General features: G+C 34.5%; 2 protein-coding genes across 5 annotated transcripts in view; one reads left to right on the plus strand and one right to left on the minus strand.

Annotated features, from left to right (window-relative positions):
* LOC122063967 (ATP-dependent Clp protease ATP-binding subunit ClpA homolog CD4A, chloroplastic-like) overlaps positions 1–12,601 on the minus strand; it is a 20,449-nt gene extending 7,848 nt beyond the window's left edge. Inside the window, exons 1-2 of one of the 4 annotated variants that reach the window (XR_006135529.1) lie at positions 12,343–12,601; positions 11,705–11,800 (exon numbers count right to left, since the gene is read on the minus strand). Coding sequence is in view for 1 of the 4 variants with exons in the window: in XM_042627663.1 (XP_042483597.1) it covers positions 11,705–11,800; positions 12,343–12,393 (147 nt within the window). In the remaining 3 variants the exon portion in view is untranslated. Of the gene's footprint in view, positions 1–11,598; positions 11,801–12,342 lie in introns of all 4 variants that reach the window. The other 3 variants (XM_042627663.1, XM_042627665.1, XM_042627664.1) reach the window with 3 other exon arrangements.
* A 3,287-nt stretch (positions 12,602–15,888) lies between these two features.
* Positions 15,889–18,733, plus strand: part of LOC122063949 (dnaJ protein ERDJ3B-like) — an 8,463-nt gene continuing 5,618 nt past the window's right edge. The window contains exons 1-4 of the mRNA XM_042627636.1: positions 15,889–16,218; positions 16,304–16,452; positions 16,558–16,687; positions 17,475–17,589. Of these exons, the coding sequence (XP_042483570.1) occupies positions 16,148–16,218; positions 16,304–16,452; positions 16,558–16,687; positions 17,475–17,589 (465 nt within the window). The 5' untranslated portion in view covers positions 15,889–16,147. The remainder of the gene's footprint in view (positions 16,219–16,303; positions 16,453–16,557; positions 16,688–17,474; positions 17,590–18,733) is intronic.

Consider the following 18,733-nt stretch of genomic DNA (forward strand, 5'->3'; position numbering starts at 1 on the left):
TTTGAGACTGTCAATTGTATCCCAAATCTCAATCATGAAATTTTTGGATTCGATTCCTTTGTGATGCAATGAGGGTAGCAGCATACAGACCTGAAGCATTCAAACACAAACTCCAACACATGAATATGTGCCTCGAGATGCTTCATGCCATAGAGATGTGCTACCAACTCCGTTAAACCAGAGGAGCCCCATCCAAAAATTTTTTCCTTTCTAGGAGGCAACTGTAAGATTTCCTATTAGGTGGGCTAGCATAGTCAAAGATTTGTTTCCAAAACCGGTTTAGTGGTGTTGACTACAGATGGAGTAAGCAGAAAGAATCCAATATTATTGGTAAATGATCTTTATAGAGATATTGGATTTTATTAGCACAACTTAATGGTATGAAATATTTATTATTATGTGTGGACCTAAGGTATTATTTCCTTAATGGGGAGGAAACCCTAATTTTATTACAGGGTTGGTCCCTACCCTCACCCCTATATGTAGTTATCACTGACCCATTAAGTGAGGCTAATGATCCAAAAGCTAAAGTGAAAGAGGGTAGACCAGACCAACATTGATCGTGTTGTACATTGAACATATGATAAGAGATTCGAGGAGTTATTATTGTTCATGGATTCAGGTACATTGTTCTTGTCTGTGTAGAACTGTATTGTATGCTTATCTAATCTCCATGTGATTACATAGATTTTCCATCAATGGTATCAGAGCGGTTCATGGAGATGATAGGTTGTAATTTTCTATAAATTTTTTATTGTCTATTTTGTTGGTCGATCCTTAGCTGCGACGGCTAAAATCATGGCTAGTTGTTTGTATTCAAACGTTTTTTTTTTAAACCCAGTATGCTTGCATGATCCACCAACGTTTCTCCCTAGATCAGATTGATTTTTTTTTTTTTCCTTGGTCACTGCCAACCGTTCAAATTTTTTTGGGTGTTTTGGCATCGTCAAATTGATGCCTCCGTGAGCGGTGGTGATCTTTTGAAAGATCTTCCCTTGATTCTTGGCCGACTTCATTTTTTTCCAACATCTAACACCGAGAGTATGGTTGTTAGAGTCAATTGGTCACTTGTTGGGATTTTGAGGTATCTGATAAAATAGATCGGTCATTGTTTGCGGCGAAGGTTGTTCGGTAGCAAGTTTTCAGTATTATTCCTTCTTGGGCTTGGTTTGGGATGATGGAAGGGGAATATTCCACTCCCGATTCTCTTACCATATAAACGGTTTTGGGAAGTTGAATCCGGTTTGGGAAATTTGTGAAAAACATATATATATATATATATATATTTATGTTCACAGCCAGCAGCTTTTGTCAATGTCTCTAAGAACGATGATAATCCCGAAACTATTAAGTTTCTTTACTTCTTCTAGCCGTGTTTTTTCCTAATCATATAAACTCTGTACAATGGCGGCAATTTTGGTTTCAAGAGAAAAAGAGAAGAGGAGTAGGACTGCGTGATTGATGATGATAGACCCAAACTTGGATCTATCATATTTTAAGTTGAAAAGTTTGTAAAATTTAATGGGCCCAGCCCATAGACATTTCATATTGATGTGTTTTTTCTTAAAAACTTATGGGCCAAGCCCATATTCATTTAAGAATAATGAGTTTAAGCCCATGAGCATAATGTTATATGTGATGAACTGAGCCATATCAAACCATCGGGCTCGGTAAACTGAATCAAGATTAAGACCACATTTATTAATTAAAGACTTTATGGTTCCATTACATTGCAAATATTGACCACTCAAACTCAAGCATTATTATAGTTTAGATGAATTCTATAGTAGATTAAATAATCAATCATTGCTTTGGTTCATTGTGTTGGTTAAGAAGGGATGGAACCAATAGATTTAAAAAAAAAAAAGGGAGGGGGGGGGTTGTTGTTTGTTTGTTTCTTAAATGAACAATGACTTAAAAGGCTTGTTTGCTTGTGGTATTGAATTTGTTTACATAATGATTGTGGACCATTGGTTTACGTATTATCTTGATTCGAACCAGTTTTGATTCGGTTCAAAATGAATTAGTTATTGACTCTTATAAGGGGCATTTTATTATGCCAGTAACTTGAGAGGATGGAATACTGTCACACCTGAGATTACAGATTCTATCATCTTATTATATTTTGTAGGATAAAATTTTGTCTTACTATAGTTAACAGATAAATCTAATATTGTCTTTATATTAATTTTGTTTATATGGCATAAACTTGTTGTTTTGTGATTTTCTTGAACCAACTCGAGTTATTTTGACGGGTTCTTCAATGCTATATAGTATGTGACATTTGGTCTTGTCATAAGACACTATCTATAGTCTATTTATAATATAGGCAATTTTGATGAAAATGCACTTAAATAAAATGTTTTTTTTTTTTTTTTTTTGTAATGTTCAGTCTTCAAATAATGTCCAATGAAGTTTTTCATATTTAGATCAATTATATTGAGAGCCCCAATGTCATGTGAAAATAAAATACTATTGGTCAGCATAATGCCACTTTATCATGTACTTGGGATGTTATGGATAATTACTTAACTGGTCAAACCAGTGGGAGGATGTAATTATGTACTCTAAAATGTTATTTATGGTTCTACCAGAGGATGTATGTTCAATATACTGGTTGATTTGAAAACAAGAAAATAATGCCCAAATTTTGTGTTCCATAATTGTTTTGGAACAACTATAGTGTTTGCCTGTGTTCAATGACTTCAGAATTGTATTTCTGTTTATGCATGTTTTTTGCATTGGTTTATCATTACTATGATATTAAGAAGTCATTTATGAATGACATAGGCAGAAAATTGATGGCATTTTATGTTTGCATGTCATATTTGGAACACTCTATGATGAATAAATATATTGGAGTTAAATTGGGTGTAAGCTTTCGCACATATTTAGCTGTAAAACGTAATTCTAGAGAACCATGAAAGGGTGATGTGGATTCCACCAAAGTGACATATATTGTTCTTTCATGGTTCTCCCTAGGACAGTATAGTAGGTGACATTTGCCTGAAGATGATGTCACCAAAATTAAAGAAAATGATAGTAACCTAAGGTTTCTGATCCCAACGGTGGGGATCTCCTACGTTGCTTGTACATGTTATGACACAAGATCATCCTACGTTGCTTGTACATTTGAGATGTTATGACACAAAATCATCCTACGTTGCTTGTACATGTTGATAGTTTATTAAATATTTTCATCATAATTTCAATGAAATCCAGTTTTGGAGTCTAATAATTGTATAGACCATAAACAGTTTATGCAAATGGAATCATAAATTATTTAATTTTCATTTATTGAAATAACTTCTGAAATCTGTTTATACTGTTGACTATTTTGGCCTGTTTATTTAAGCCAACAGTTAGATCTAGTTCTAATATGAACTGATATTGGCTCTTATAAATGGTACTTTTATTAGGTCATCTAGTCCTACTCTCTTATATTAGTGGGAGAATGAATTATTATCCTATTGAGGGTGATAGATGTATCATATATGTTTTATTATGTATACTATACTTGTCGTTTCATGAATTTTAAGTCAATCTGGGGTATTTTGATATTTTCTTTGATGTTATATTTATCTTCCGTGACATTAGGTTTCGTCACGAGACACATAATTATGAGTTTTGACATCCATTTATGATTCAAAATATCACAAGTGCATTGTTTAAGTAATATTTATTCGAATTTATATATCATATTTGTACTTGTGATAAAGTTCAATTTGATTGAAAATTCATCGAGATAAAACAGATATATTATACTTGAATGATTTAAATGAACTCATTGAAGTTTTAGTGGCTTATTGATATAAAGCCTATGAAGTTGTTTATACTTACAATGGATCTAAGTCAACATTACCTTTATTTATTAAAAATTTATTGTTGTTTTAGCCTATAAGTTATTCGATTCATGTGCCCTATTAGCTAAATAATTTTTTTTTTACTTAAAGAAATTATGGGGCTTTATTATGATTGACTTTAAAGTTTATAGGCCAATGTTTGTATTAGATATTAAAGTCATTTGGGTTGAAAGTTCATACTTGCATACAACTTCGTATATCTAATGAATTATGGATAAAGTAATATATTTCATGTGTTTTTTGTTATCATGAATAAATGTTATGAACTTTCTTATTTAGCATGTTGTCATTATAGAAAATGTCATATTTAAATTTTTATTTATTTATGGTAATGGCTGGAAGTACAAAACTGATACTAAGAATATACTCACTTTGATAACTGTTAAATTATGGTGTTACCATATTGACTATTAGGGTTTATAATGGGTTGCTTTTGTGGACTTATGTTGAATATTTTATTAATTAAATACTGAAATAGCTCATCTTGTTATTTGCATCCAAAATCTAAACCCACGGGCATTTGGTAGCAATCTAAGTCTATAGATTTTCATAATTTCAGTGATTACGCTTCTACTTAGTGGGCTAGTTCCTGAGATTGTGAAATTACTATTGACTATTCAGAATGAGTTGCAGTCAAGGAGACCATATGGTGAATGATGTGCTCTTGCCACCACAGGTGAGTCTTCATTTGATCGATTTCGCTTGATAGTGTGAGGGTGACGTTTTGGGCTTCATAACTTTGAAGATTCTTGTCTTACCACCACAGGTGACGGAATCTTCAGAGTGGCATTGTTTCCAGTGTCTCACCTTGCATGTGAAAGATTCCACTATGTGTTGGGCGATCTTACCACCACAGGTGTGACCCTGATGACGTCGGATCTTTCCCCAGTTTCTATTTTCCTACAGTTATTGAAAATAATACTGCGATAAATCTGATTAATAGTCCAATTAGTCAGATTTAATTATATTGTTGGGAAGTTTAATATGCCTTTTGTTTTTGCATATTGTATAATTTGGTAAATATGTATGACTATATTTGCTAGCTTTAACTTCCCAGCTATTTTTTGTTAAAAAAAATAAAATAAAATTTTGAATGGTTCCAAATTTAAAGAATGGAACTAATCATTTAATATTTCTCTGGCTATTATGTTAATAAATTTTAATCTTGAATTGATGATCCTCCTAAGCCAGTGGTTGTTAATTATATTCAAGCTAAGGTTCTTTATAAAAATGGGAGGAATCGAATAGGTCTATCTAAAGATCAATGGGAGTAAGCTCATGAATCATAAATTTATGTAGAACTACATTATTACAGATTGTTGACTATATATCTAAATCATTGAGGATGTTCTGTGACAACTCCGATGCGGTTCGTTTCTCTCATAACCTTAAATGTACTTCAGACTCTAAACATATTGACATTAAGTAATTTTTGTAGGAGAGAAAGTTCAAGAGTCACAGATTACAATGGAATAAATTGCTACAGAAAACATGATTGCAGATCCTCTTATTAAGGGCTTGATTCCAAAAAATTTTCAAGAGCATGTCACTAATATGGGACTTGTTAGTTCTTTTGATGCATTTTATTAGTGGGAGTTTTATGCAATATGTTCGCATTTGACTTTCAGTTCTATTTTATATATATGATGCATTATTATTGTTCTCAAGAATATATATGCATTTTTATGGCAATTTGTTTATGTATATACACTTATTTATTTGCCTCCTACAGAAAATTGAGGTTATATGTGGTGTATTTACCTCATTCGGTATCTGAGGTTCCAGTCAATACACACACATCCAGTCGCTAGCAAAGCCTCGTTTGATTGAAGTCTAGTGCTAGTGTTGTGGGACATCCGGGCCGAGTCCCAATGAGCTTCTTTGATTGAAGCTTGAGCGTTTAGGAGACGCTTGTAGTTAATGAGACCTTCGATGTCTGTCTCATAGGGCTCATTTGATTTTTGAACCAGGACTAATTTGAGAATAGACATGATGATCACAATTGCATGTTATTTCCATACCACACTTTCATACTGTTCAGCCCAAGTCGGTGATGTTATGAGCACTTTAACATGTGTTGTCTCATATCGCTTTAAATGTGATGATCAATAGGGTTGGGTGTTTGTAATTCTCATTCGGACCAAGGCATTTGGTTTAAGGTGCACTCCATTCGACACTGTTTTGTTTGTGGTCACATTCAGTTTATCTAAATCGGAGAGTCGTTTTAAATAAATTTTAAAATCTAAAACTTGTGACATATGCTGCCCAAGTGGGAGATTGTAAGATTTCCAATTAGGTGAACTAGCATAATCAAAGATTTGTTTTCAAAATCGGTTTAGTGGTGTTGACTATAGATGGAGTAAGCAGAAAGAATCCAATATTATTGGTAAGTGATCTTTATGGAGATATTGGATTCTATTAGTACACCTTAATGGTATGAAATATTTATTACTATGTGTGGACCTAAGGTATTGTTTCCTTAATGGGGAGGAAACCCTAATTTTATTGCAGGGTTGGTCCCTACCCTCACCCCCATATATAGTTATCACTAACTCATTAAGTGAAGCTAATGATCCAAAAGCTAAAGGAAAAGAGGGTAGACCAGACCCACATTGATCGTATTGCACAAGGAACACACGAGAAGAGATTCGAGGAGTTATTATTGTTCATGGATTCAGGTACGTTGTTCTTATCTGTGTAAAATTGTATTGTATGCTTATCTTATATCCATGTGATTACCTAGATTTTCCATCAGCACCCACATAGGAGACCATGTGAAACAAAAATCAGTATGACAGTATGATGCCATGCACATTCCCTAAAAAGATAAAAATAAAACTAAGGTGCTTTTTTTTTTTATCATTTAATTGATCAAAATATATACTGTTGCCCGGTCATTTCGGTAGCTGAAGTGAAGGGTTCAGAAAATAATTACATAAACTGTAACATTTATAGATTAGATGGTTAATCTATTCCCCAAGGGAGAAAAATCAGATGGTTAGAATTTCTCTGTTCGTATTTGATCTTTCTAAGGATCGAGTTTTCCCAAGACCACTCAAGGGGGGGAGGTGGTGGGGGTGGAATTTCTCGACCCTTTGATCATGCAGTGAAGGAAAATTTCTTCCTTTTCTCTAATATACAACACTTACAATAAGACCTTTCTAGACTAGAAATATATTAATAATGAACTTTTTTTAAAATGACATCTATCTTGTTGCCCTAGAGTAAAAATATTACCCACCTATAAGCAATAACACATAGTTTGCAATTCCATCATGAAGTCCCCCAAAACCGTTGTCCTAGGGACGATATAAGAATTCAAAAACCATTTCTTCTAACACCACAAGTGTGAATTGATTGTTTTACACTTCTTACTTGGTGTGGCTTATTACATGTGTCGAGAGAGGGAACTAAGTTTCCGTCTGAGTATACACTCTGAACCACGTAATTCTTTTCGCTGTGATTGTTTGTTTATGATTTCAATTTCATTTTCAGATTTATGTGGGCCCTCTATCAAATGGGGAAAAAAAATGGTATTGGATCCACCTTATTGGATATTTGACAAGAGATAAATCTATAAACATGTGACATCAAGTCAAGTAACTAGTATCATAATCACACAATCTCAAATTATCAATACCAAGATTAAAATTTTCACTGTTATCATTGTTACTGGTATAATATGCATCGTCACCCTCTTTTATATCTTGTGGCTCATCACACCCTTCTTCCTGTTCTATATGTTCTGGTTCATCATGATCTCCTTAAAAGTGAAACCTTGCTTGTCGGAGGGACCTAGAACTATAATATTACCCACCAACAAGCAATAACATATGGTTTGAGATTTCATCATAAGGTGTCCCCAAACAATAGTTCTAGGGATGATATAAGAGTTCAAGAACCATTTCTTTTAACCACATGTGGGTGAAATTTTTTGTCTTCCTCACATGGTAACACTTCTTAGTCATAATGACAAACATGAACTATGTGGGTATTGTTGAAGGTACTATATTTTATATTCTGCCCTTTGTATTTGTGGGCTAATTTCAAATATCCGTTAAGAGATTTAGGGCTCAAGGCCGGAGGAATCGGCCAATTTTGCACTTTTATCTTCGTTACTAGGGCTTGATGAACTGGTGGATCCATGGCAGGGGTTCAAGGACGACAGCCCCACCCCCCACTCCCTTTCCCTCTACCCACTCCCTTTTTTTTTTTTAAGACTATATAGATATTTTGGTAAACTACCTAGATAATTTAGTGAGGTCAGTTCCATACTTGCCAAGTTACTTCATCTCACAAGTCTGCTCAAGCTTCTCCATATTAATCCTCTTAATTGGGTCCTAATTGTTATTTTTCTCAAAACCTCCCGGTATTCCTTCCTTTGAACATTCAAAGAGTATGTGGTGAACTCATATATAATCATAACTTCTGTATATATATATATATATATATATACATGCACCACTTCCCAGTGACATCCATTATTACTAATTTCTACTCCCAAGCGCCACTATCTGTCCCTTCGACTTCCCAATGTTATTAGTTAAGAAAAAACATTCTAATCCAATTATTCATGACATACACACTTGTCCATAACTAAAGAAAGGTTTTGCATGAGGATCTGAAGGACTTAGACCGCATCCTGTATTAGTAGTTGGTAAACCAAGAATCCATGCATTACCTTCATCCAACGATTTTATTTATGATAATCAAATCTTACGTTTATAATCCCATTAGCACGTAAGATTCAAAATATAATATGTTAGCATACTTATTCCCCTCCCACATAATACTAAGTAAATATGAAGATTTGTTTACCTGGGTACCTTTTACCCCTTTTTCTAGTTTACAACTGGGCATGTTCCCAATCTTATGGTTTGATAATTCTCCATTGAATTATATTTGAAGCCTTATTCATGGATCCTAAACCATAATCTGAGTGATATGTCAGCACAATGCTTTCGACTCTCTCATCTAAAAATTCAACTTTATCTAAGATTTTTTTAGGTAAAGCAACTTTTATCTAATATGACACATGATAAAACTTGAGGCTTTACTTTAGAGATACACTCTATGTTGGCTGCTTTTGAAAACCCACCCATAGTGATAACCATTGCTGACATTTAGGAATAGAAGGATACCCATGTAGAAACATGGCAGGTTACATAGTGGCATGCCTTGCGTGTCCTCTAATGGTGGTTAGGGTATTGAAAATTGGCATTACAGATCAAGGGTGGAAGAATGGTTGGGGGTAAGAAAAGGGTAAACTTCCTATAAAATTACATTTACCACCATCCCTCAAGTTTGTAATTAGGATAGATTTCTTGATACCAAATGAGTTTTATAATAAATAGAAAAAAATATATTTATTTTTTGACTTTTAAAGGGTGAAAATGCTTTCATTAAACTCTTATTTCTTATAGTGTATTACTTCAATTAGGTGTGCTAAATGCTTTGAGATCTAGTCAATTTTAAAATCATGGTTTTCCGCAGCGTCAAATTTATCCGTAATTGTCAAATGAGAACATAAGAACGAGTCCCTTGCTTCACGTGGAAAGGGTATCAAGAGTTAAATATAATATACGAAAAAGATCCACAAAATGCCCGAGTGTGGATACTTTTGCATGCCAAGCAAGACAAGGAACTGTCAATCCATTCAATTTTGGATATTTGGTTTAGTTTGGCATCAGTTCAAGATTTCAAAGAGAAAAAAAAAAAAGGTAGAAATCAAAATTGAACTGAACATCAAAACTATACTGTCTTGATTCGGTTCAATTTCATTTTTATTTGGTTCAATTGGAATTTATATTAAGTTTAGGTCCTTTTTAATTAGGTGTTTGGATCAACTTTTTGCATTTTCAACAACAAAAAAGTACATATTTATTAACGTCATAATCCACCAAACCTTTTCAAGCATTAAAATGAATAAAAATTCATCATCCACATTGATTGAAATAGTAAAAAATAATATAATTTTACTTAGTTTCTTATTCGGTTTGAAAATATGCTATATGATTCAGTTTAATAGTTTTAATCATAAAACCAAAATCGAACTAAATCGAACCAAGAAAAATTCCAACCTTTGAAACCAAAATCGAATCGATTTATTTTGGTTAAGTTTGTTCGATTTTATATGGCCAACGGTTTTAATTAATTCTAAGTTGACAACCTTAGGTACTGCCCGACACCCCTCTCTCTCTCCAAAACCCCCTATGAGACTCAAACATGAGACCTCCTAGTGAGTGCGGGTACACCTACACTCGAATTAGTGCTTGGGTATTGTCGTAAATTCTCCCCATAAAATATGTCTATCTTGTTAGAGAGAGGAAAAAAAAAAAAAAACAGAGTAATTTACATCCACTCTCTTGTACTTTGTTCTTATTACATCCCCATCCCCTATGTTTTCATAAATTACATCTACGTCCTCTATCCGATGACTTCTTGGTGTGATGTTAGTTTTGAATTGTAAAAGATGATTTTAATCTTTTATAATTCAATCACAATGCAAATACACTTGAACAGAGCTAAGTTAACAGCCTCAGTATATGATTCTCATGATGATGTTGGTATTATTAATAGATAATATTACTGGTGATAATCATCAACACATGGTTGTCTATGTTACTGTGTGAGATGATGAATTGGCTACAGGTTTGGACCCACCCAACACTATCATTCCCAAGCTTGATTCGGTTGAAGTTCCTTCCAATCGTTTCTCTCACGAAGGGAAGACGAACCCAGCTGATAGACGGATCACCCTTATGATCAAGTGATGTAACTACATCCTTTGCATTTATCCTTGGATTTAAAATCCCCGGCATAACATTTAGGCTGAAATTTAATGAAAATTAAATAAATATGAGGAATAGTATTTCCCGTTGATGGGTGATGGGCTATCTGAACTAAAGGATAGGTGTTGATCGCCTAAGTTTAGTGAAGGTTAAGTTTAAACAAATTGGCTACTACTACAAAGCTTTGAAATTCAAGGGAGTGAGGGAAAGACGAAACTCTAAATAGAGCAAAGTATATGTCACATGCTGATGATCTACAAGAACAGAGAAGGTCCAAAGGTCTTGCAACGCCAGAGCATGATCGCCAATATTTTGGCTTTGCCAAAGAAGATAAAGCTCACCAAAATACGATAATGAAGGGTAATCTGGGTATTACCTAAATATTGTACAAACTAAATGGTAAAAAAATTTAATAGTGAGTCTACTAATAAAATTTAACATACTATAGGGGAGGTGGATATAATTTCTAAAAACACAAGGGACAGTTTATAAAACAGATTCAAGTCATTTTAGATCCCAAAGTCACCATTAATTTCATAAAAAAAAATTGGCACCTGAATCAGAATTGGCTGAATGAATTAACCCCTACTCATCTTCTTTACATTTTCAATTTTTTATCCAAGAGTATGAGGTCTTTGAATAAAACCCATTTTCATGTCAATTGTTGGTATTTTCATCAAACGGGGAGGATAGGATAGACTTGGATTTTTTTTTTCAATTTTTTTTAAAATTTAATGTTATGTCTATTAATGATTTTTCGGAAAAATATAATATAGGTTGTTTGAACCAATTCAGAACACCAAAGGATCATCAAGAATTCCTAAACATAACAAAAGATAAAAAAATTCCTAGACATAACCAGACACAACATCAACGATTTAAGTAGAAACCGTGGTTTGAACCAATCCAGAACATCAAAGGATCATCAGTTGTATAATATGCACCTTCATTTTTTCAGTGGCATGAGTCCTAATCATACATTTTCTTTCAATGTATAATCATGCTTGATCACTAGTATAAACAATTGTATAATTAGATGAATGAAGCTACCTCCATTCCTACACCTCCCATCCCATCCAGCCCCAATCTCTTCTTTAAACACACTGGAGTACTCCATCTATTCTTTAGGCGATCAAGATCATATTCCTACAAAAATTTATTCCAGAAATTGAGATGTAAAAGAGAAAAAAAAAATAAAAATTAGAAAGATACAATTCAGCATAAACTCAAATCAGATGGAAAATTGGATTTTGGAGGAGAATAATCGCTTTTCACATGGAGGAGGTTAATCGCTTTTCACATAATAAACCCATACAATTTAGATAAAAGATAGAACTGGAGTGGCCAAATTGGACTTATCCGATCTTACTACTAAAGAATCAACATAAACAATTAGAACTTGACTAGATTTTAGATGCGGTCTTTTTTTGGATATACATCAATTTTCACAAATAAACTAGGATTTTAGGTGGAATAGGGATTGTAATTCGTTCTACTTCTAGAGGTATAATGACAGATCAGGAGGCTTAACTAGAAGGAATTAAAGGAGAAATTTTGTGTTATATATGGTGATCCTTAGATCCGTGACCTCCTATTTGTTTGTGAAAAAAAAAAAAAGACGGGTTGTCTAATATCACTCTTCCTCCATTAGTTGATACTTCAAGGAAGTAAACGAAAAATGGATTTACCTCGTCTTGGATAAGAAGTTTGGAAACTCCGTTCAACTGTTTACTCTCCATAAAAAATATAGCAGTGAGACTTGAGAGATGTTAGGTAGGACAAGAAGCTCAGAGAGAGCCGAGAGAAGAATAAAGGAAACAAAAGAAGAGATAACTTAATTCTAACGATCATGAACAACCAAAGAGTCATTTATAGCCAGAGAGAAGTTAAGATTATGAGCATTATTCCCGCTGAAAGAGACCCTAATTTGCTATGCTCTCAAGACTCATGTGGGCTGTGTGTGAGAGACGGGGCGGAGAAAGCCAAAAAGAGCATATGGGTATCGTGATAAAACGGCACCTATATGCATTAGGTGGCTGATAAAATATTACATTTTGACATGATACAACTTGAGCAACGAAACTTGGTACAAGTCCTAAATTTGGACGTCTTAAGTTCGACTCCCACTAGGTATACCTTGGGTCACTCACACGAGGTGTTTAGTACTCTTCACTGTTTTCAATGAAAGTTGAATGGTTTTCATTCAACCCCGGTATAACCTGGTTCATGAGGTTGTAGGGTCAGTATGAACCCATAGGACTGGTTAGGCCGAAGGCCTGAATACCCATCGTTAGCCAAACAAATAAAATACATGATATAACCATTAACACAGGAAGGCTTTAGAGGAGGTAAGAGAGGTGTGCCAAACCGTTGTAGTAGAAGGAGAACAGGGTTATTTCATTCTCCTTTGTTGTCTTTTAACATGATAATGGTGAGTGAAACGGGCAACTGTTGAAGCATACTTACATGTGGGCCCACAAATGGGAGTGATCTCCATCATTCGTACAGCAAGGTTAAGGGCCGGTTTCAATGCAAGCCTCAAATAAGGGTGTTAATTTGGTACTGATACTTAAATCAATAAGGTTTTAAATTGTACCGAATTTAAGGACATAAAATGTTGGTATTTTTCTTGATTCGGTATGTTACTAATTTTTAAATAAAATTATTCAATATGTATTGAACCATATTAAAATATCAAAATTGTACCGATTGGCACCCTTCTACATTAACCCGCAAAAGGTAAAAAATGGCAAAAATATTGAATAGAATCCATACTATATTTGTATCGAATAGAAACCATAATTATAAGGTAGAAATTGTACTGAACCCGCAAGATTCCAATGCCAAAGGGTTTGGTTATAATTTATGGTTAAAGGATTTCATTCCTAGAAGTGTGGAATGAAGCCTCCGGTAGCTGCTGCTCAACAATTTATTAGTGCCCATTATTCTAGAATATATCTTTTATTCTTTTTTCTTTTTTTGATAGGTAGGGAGGGAAGTAGACAATAGCCAAGAGACTCGAACTCGAGACCTCTTGGCTCCTGGTGATCATAGAAATTTTGTACACCACAGCTAATCAACTACACTAGATAGTTGTTATTTATTCAAGAAGATATCACTATAGAGTTTGAAAAGATCATTGCTAAATTTCTATAGTTGGGTAATGCCCAATAAAGTTTAATGGGCATTCAATTGACCTTCATTTTACATCCCCAAGCCACATTGTAATGGATAAAAATCCTATGCAATACCTGCACCTTGCAATATCTTACAATACCACTTGCAAAGAGTGACATGTGGACAAAGGAATGAATGACTCAGATTGGTTCTTGATTGAAATAACCTCAAATCTGTGGTTCACAGTAAAATCGAACCGTATCATAGAGTCAAATCAGACCGATTCAGGGTTTTGAATTAAAACCTGAGAATGAGATTCTTTAAACAATCTTCCCTTGCTCATGTGTTTATTTTGATCCAAATGGAATCTGTTACATTTTAAAATAAATAAATAAATACTTGCCACATGTTCAAAATCAAGTGGTTCAGAGTTACATAAGACTATTGTTGATTTTTATTTTTATTTTTTCCTGAAATTATTGATTGTACGATTAAAACATTAAAATCAGGTGAGGGTTCTCTAAACAAGTGACATAGGAACCACCAATAAGTAGATACAATATGGTTTTCACACAAAAAGGCATAGAGGTTATGTTATATGAAAAAGGATAGAGAGAAAAAGAGAGGGTGCTATTGATAAGTGTATCCTTTGTGGTTGACACATCGGGTGTAGTTCCACTGGTAAAGACATTGTGTGTTAACAGACGTTTCTAATTCAAGTCTCCTCGCAATTGATCTGTTACATGGGTTAGGTCTGACCGTGTGTAACCAAAGTTTACCCTTGGGACTGAACCATAAAACTGGGTAGGTTCAAGGGGTAAGTATCCTCTATGGTCTACTTACAGGACTTTTTCTCATAAAAATTGCAAAAGTTATATAATATATAGGGGTTTCATTCGGTTGGTTTGGATAAGTTTCAGTTTGGTTTCACCTAGTATAATGTGAAAATAAATGATTCCAAACCATGATTTGATAAGGATACATCAATTTTGGTTTGATTTAGATTTCTTATCAATTTATTATCCATTTGATTTTGATTTACCATATAAATAATATTAAGAATTATTTTTAAAAACATATATGAATTTTGGGGCGGTATTGATTTCTTATCATATTATATTGGTTTTGAAATTTTTTATTATTTTATAAAAATCCTTTTTTCTGGGGTAAAGAATCTGATTTTAAATTCAATTCAATGTTTTATGGTGTCTTCTTAATTCTTATCAATTTTGGTGCAGTTGATTGGAGCTTTTTCAGTCAACAATAGCGAGGGATGTTACTTTTATGTAGTCATAAACATTGCATATGTCTAAAGAGTGGGGAGGGTGGATGGAGAATTGTATATAGGTCCCACATTTGAAAGATAAAGAAGTTATTAAAGAAGATAGAGATGTTATATATATGCGCTCTCGTAAGAATAATATTCTCATCATTACTAAAAAAAAATATACTTGTTTCTCTACACCCAAGGTGAATGGGAATCCATTCGCTGCAATGGGGGTCTAGAAAGGCCAGATAGTACCAGGGGTATTTTTGGGACAGTAAAAACCTAAATGGATTTATGAACCCTTGGATGGGACGGTAAACCTCACAGCGGGGTCAAGGAAACTTCTCTCATTTTTAATTAATATAATTTGTTTTCATAGAAAAAGAAAAAAAAGAGAACAAGAGATAATCCAAAAACAGACGGTACTAGGGTTTCAAAAATCAAAATCGGATTGACCCAAACCGAATCAAACGATTTGGAAGGTCTATTCTCTTTGTTACGGAGTGGCCGATTTCCACTGTGTTTCTACTTTCTAGGGTTCATTCAAATCCGCCCGGTATCAATTCCGGTTGGATCCGAGATTTAATAACCTTGGACCGTATAGAAAAACTGCGCCCTCTTAAGCAAGCTACGAGGGTATCGGTCAAAAAGCGAAAAAAGAAAAAAAGTCGTGGAAACAATTCATCCGAAAATAAAGGAATGTGCACACAGCGCTGGAACACGTGTCACATTGTTATTGGAAAAACAATCGTTTGCTACTCTCTCATTGGTTAGTTTTGAAAGAATACACGTCGCCACGAGAAAGTCATCCCGAGTAAAATGTAAACGATGAAACCCGGATCGTGCCGGTTTTCAGGATCTTCGTTGAGCAGATAGGTTGGCTTGCCAAGGGAAAAAACAGGAACTGCAAGTGATTCCTCTGTATCCATAAAATCGGTATTGTTTCCGGAGGAACTCCAATTTGTGAACACCTCGTTGGAGAACTCTGATTTCTACATTAATTGGCAAATTCATCTTTATCGTCGCCATTAATCAGTAGATCTCTGACTGAACCCTAGGTTTTTCAGGGGAGAGATTTAATCTCTCCTGATATTCGTATTTAAGCTTCAATGGCGCTTCAAAGAACGAGATTGATTTTGTTCGTTTGCTTTCTATCTTTTGCGCTTTCTGTTTTCGGAGGGTAAGAATGGACTCTAATATCATTCTGTTAGTAGATCGTGTCAATTTGTGCTTGTTATTCTGATCATATTATCGAAATGTTGTAGGAAAAGCTATTATGATATTCTGCAAATCCAAAAAGGCGCATCGGATGATCAGATCAAACGAGCTTATAGGAAGCTGGCGTTGAAGTATCATCCTGATAAGAATCAGGGAAATGAGGAAGCCAATAAGAGATTTGCGGAGATTAATAATGGTACTATAAGAATCGCGGGATGCGCAGCTACGTAGTGTCTGGTTTCCATTTTCATTTTTGTAGGGCTGCATTAATTTACCTCTGATTTCATTGTTCCGCTATTAGCTTATGAAGTGCTGTCGGATCGGGAGAAAAGGAATATCTACGATAGGTATGGCGAAGAGGGTCTGAAGCAGCACGCAGCCAGTGGAGGCAGGGGTGGTGGAGGAATGAACATCCAGGATATCTTCAGCTCGTAAGTGAATGTCCTTTGCCAGGCTGTCTCTTTTCATTACATTATTGAACTTCTATGACAGTTGAATGTTAACTGAAGTAAGCTGATGTCTTCATCTTCCCTTTTTTAAAACTGGATAGCTTTTATTGTAACTGATCAGGAAGTAGAGTATATCTAACAAAACACCCTCTGCCACTGCTTCTCCCAAATATTACATCTATAGCTAAGTTAGCTGTGTATTCTGAAATTCTGTAGTTTTTGCAATGAGGATAGTCAATCAACTTACTCTAGGGTGACCATTTGGTGCAAAGGCCATTATTGAATTCCCCTATGTTATGTTTATCTATTTATAATGCTTGGAGTCAGTGCCATGAAATCACTGGAAAATAAACCACTCAATGCTTGACTTTTTACTCAACAAGTGAGTACCAGTGCATCAATTAGCGATAATATGCCCAAGTTATACAGTGACTAAAAGACTATAAATATTGGCTCGCGTCATTTCATTTCTGTTCTAGGCCCATTTGGTCGGGTAGATTAAAAGTCAGATGCACACTTACTATATAATAATAGGACTGTTTAGGCAATAATAGATATTTGCTGACTCTTTTTTCTATACCTAGAACAATATAAATGTTAGAGAGACGTATCAAACAAGTTTTGTAATTGTGTATCTGTTTACAATCTATGATGAATTTGTGTTTCTCTCCTCTACTTCTTCATTTAAGTCATAGGGTTGGTTTTATCTGCTTCTAGAGTGTGGTTCAACCAACTTGCCTTTTGCTGACAAGATTGATTTATCTTTCAGCTTCTTTGGTGGAGGTCAAGCAGAAGAAGAAGAAGAGAAAATTGTCAAAGGTGATGATGTTATAGTTGAACTGGATGCAACATTGGAAGATCTGTACATGGGTGGCTCACTGAAGGTACTGACAATATTTTTACAGAACAAGCCCTCTCTTGTGCTGACAACCGTCATCACTAACATATGATATTAATCTATTTAGGATTGAACTCCTTTATCATGCATAAATATATTTGAGTTCCAAAAGCCATATGTTATCTGTTTTAAGTTTTAGATGCACACAAATGTAACTATAGAAACTTACCTCCATTTATAATTGTTTTCCTACCTATTAGATCCAAACCGGTTGTTGTTGACGTTTTCTAAGAAGAGAAATGTTTATTTCAAAAATAAAAAGAAAAAGAAAGGGAGAAATGTGGGATCGATGGAAAACAATGCTATGTCATAAGCTGTTCCCTCCTTCATATACAAGAGTCAACATTAACATATAACCAGATTAACTACCCCATAGTAAGGGTTGATGCTTACCACCTGCTAAAGGTCTCTTTGTGAATGATGTACAGTGATATCAATTCCAACCACACCCCAATACAAGTGTTCTTGCTATAGAGAACCTTAAATGGTAGGTTATTTCCAAATATAAATAAGTGTCTGAGCACCACTTTAGCCCTTTTCAAGTAGTTCATTTGAAATAGTGTCATCTGACTGAGGCCTGCAATCAAATTAGACATGTTCCTTGAAGATGTTGAACAGTGGGATTCGCTGCTGAGTTGAAGTGGCTTATAAGGAGAACCTCTAGATAATCCAATCTCTATGCCAAAATCTCCCTTTAACTGATTGGTGAATGTTTCTCCTGTGTACTAATTTAGTGTCCCTTTGTTATAAATGCTTGGTAAACAAATAACATTAGTTTTTCATTGATTTCGACAAGGATAAATAGAGTGGTCAGTTGAAGGTGGTCATAGTTCGACCAGAAGATAAAACAGTAAGCATGGAAAGCAATTGCACCCAGTCCTTACAAATGGACTGTGATGTTCCTTTAATCCTCTGTAAGAGCCTTATTAACACAATAATAATTAATAAGGATTCAGGAGCTCATATTCTCAACTATCAGAAACCAAAAGTTAACTGATTATTGATTCTCTGTGCTTCCCACATTGGTACTTAGTTATAAGATGTTAAGTATGTCTATGGTATACCCCTGACAAGGTATGATTCATAGTTGTCTTTGTGTGTGTGTTTGTGTGTTTTTTTTTTTTTTTTTT

The sequence above is a fragment of the Macadamia integrifolia genome, unplaced genomic scaffold (assembly GCF_013358625.1).
Source record: "Macadamia integrifolia cultivar HAES 741 unplaced genomic scaffold, SCU_Mint_v3 scaffold1497, whole genome shotgun sequence".
Lineage (NCBI taxonomy): Eukaryota > Viridiplantae > Streptophyta > Magnoliopsida > Proteales > Proteaceae > Macadamia > Macadamia integrifolia.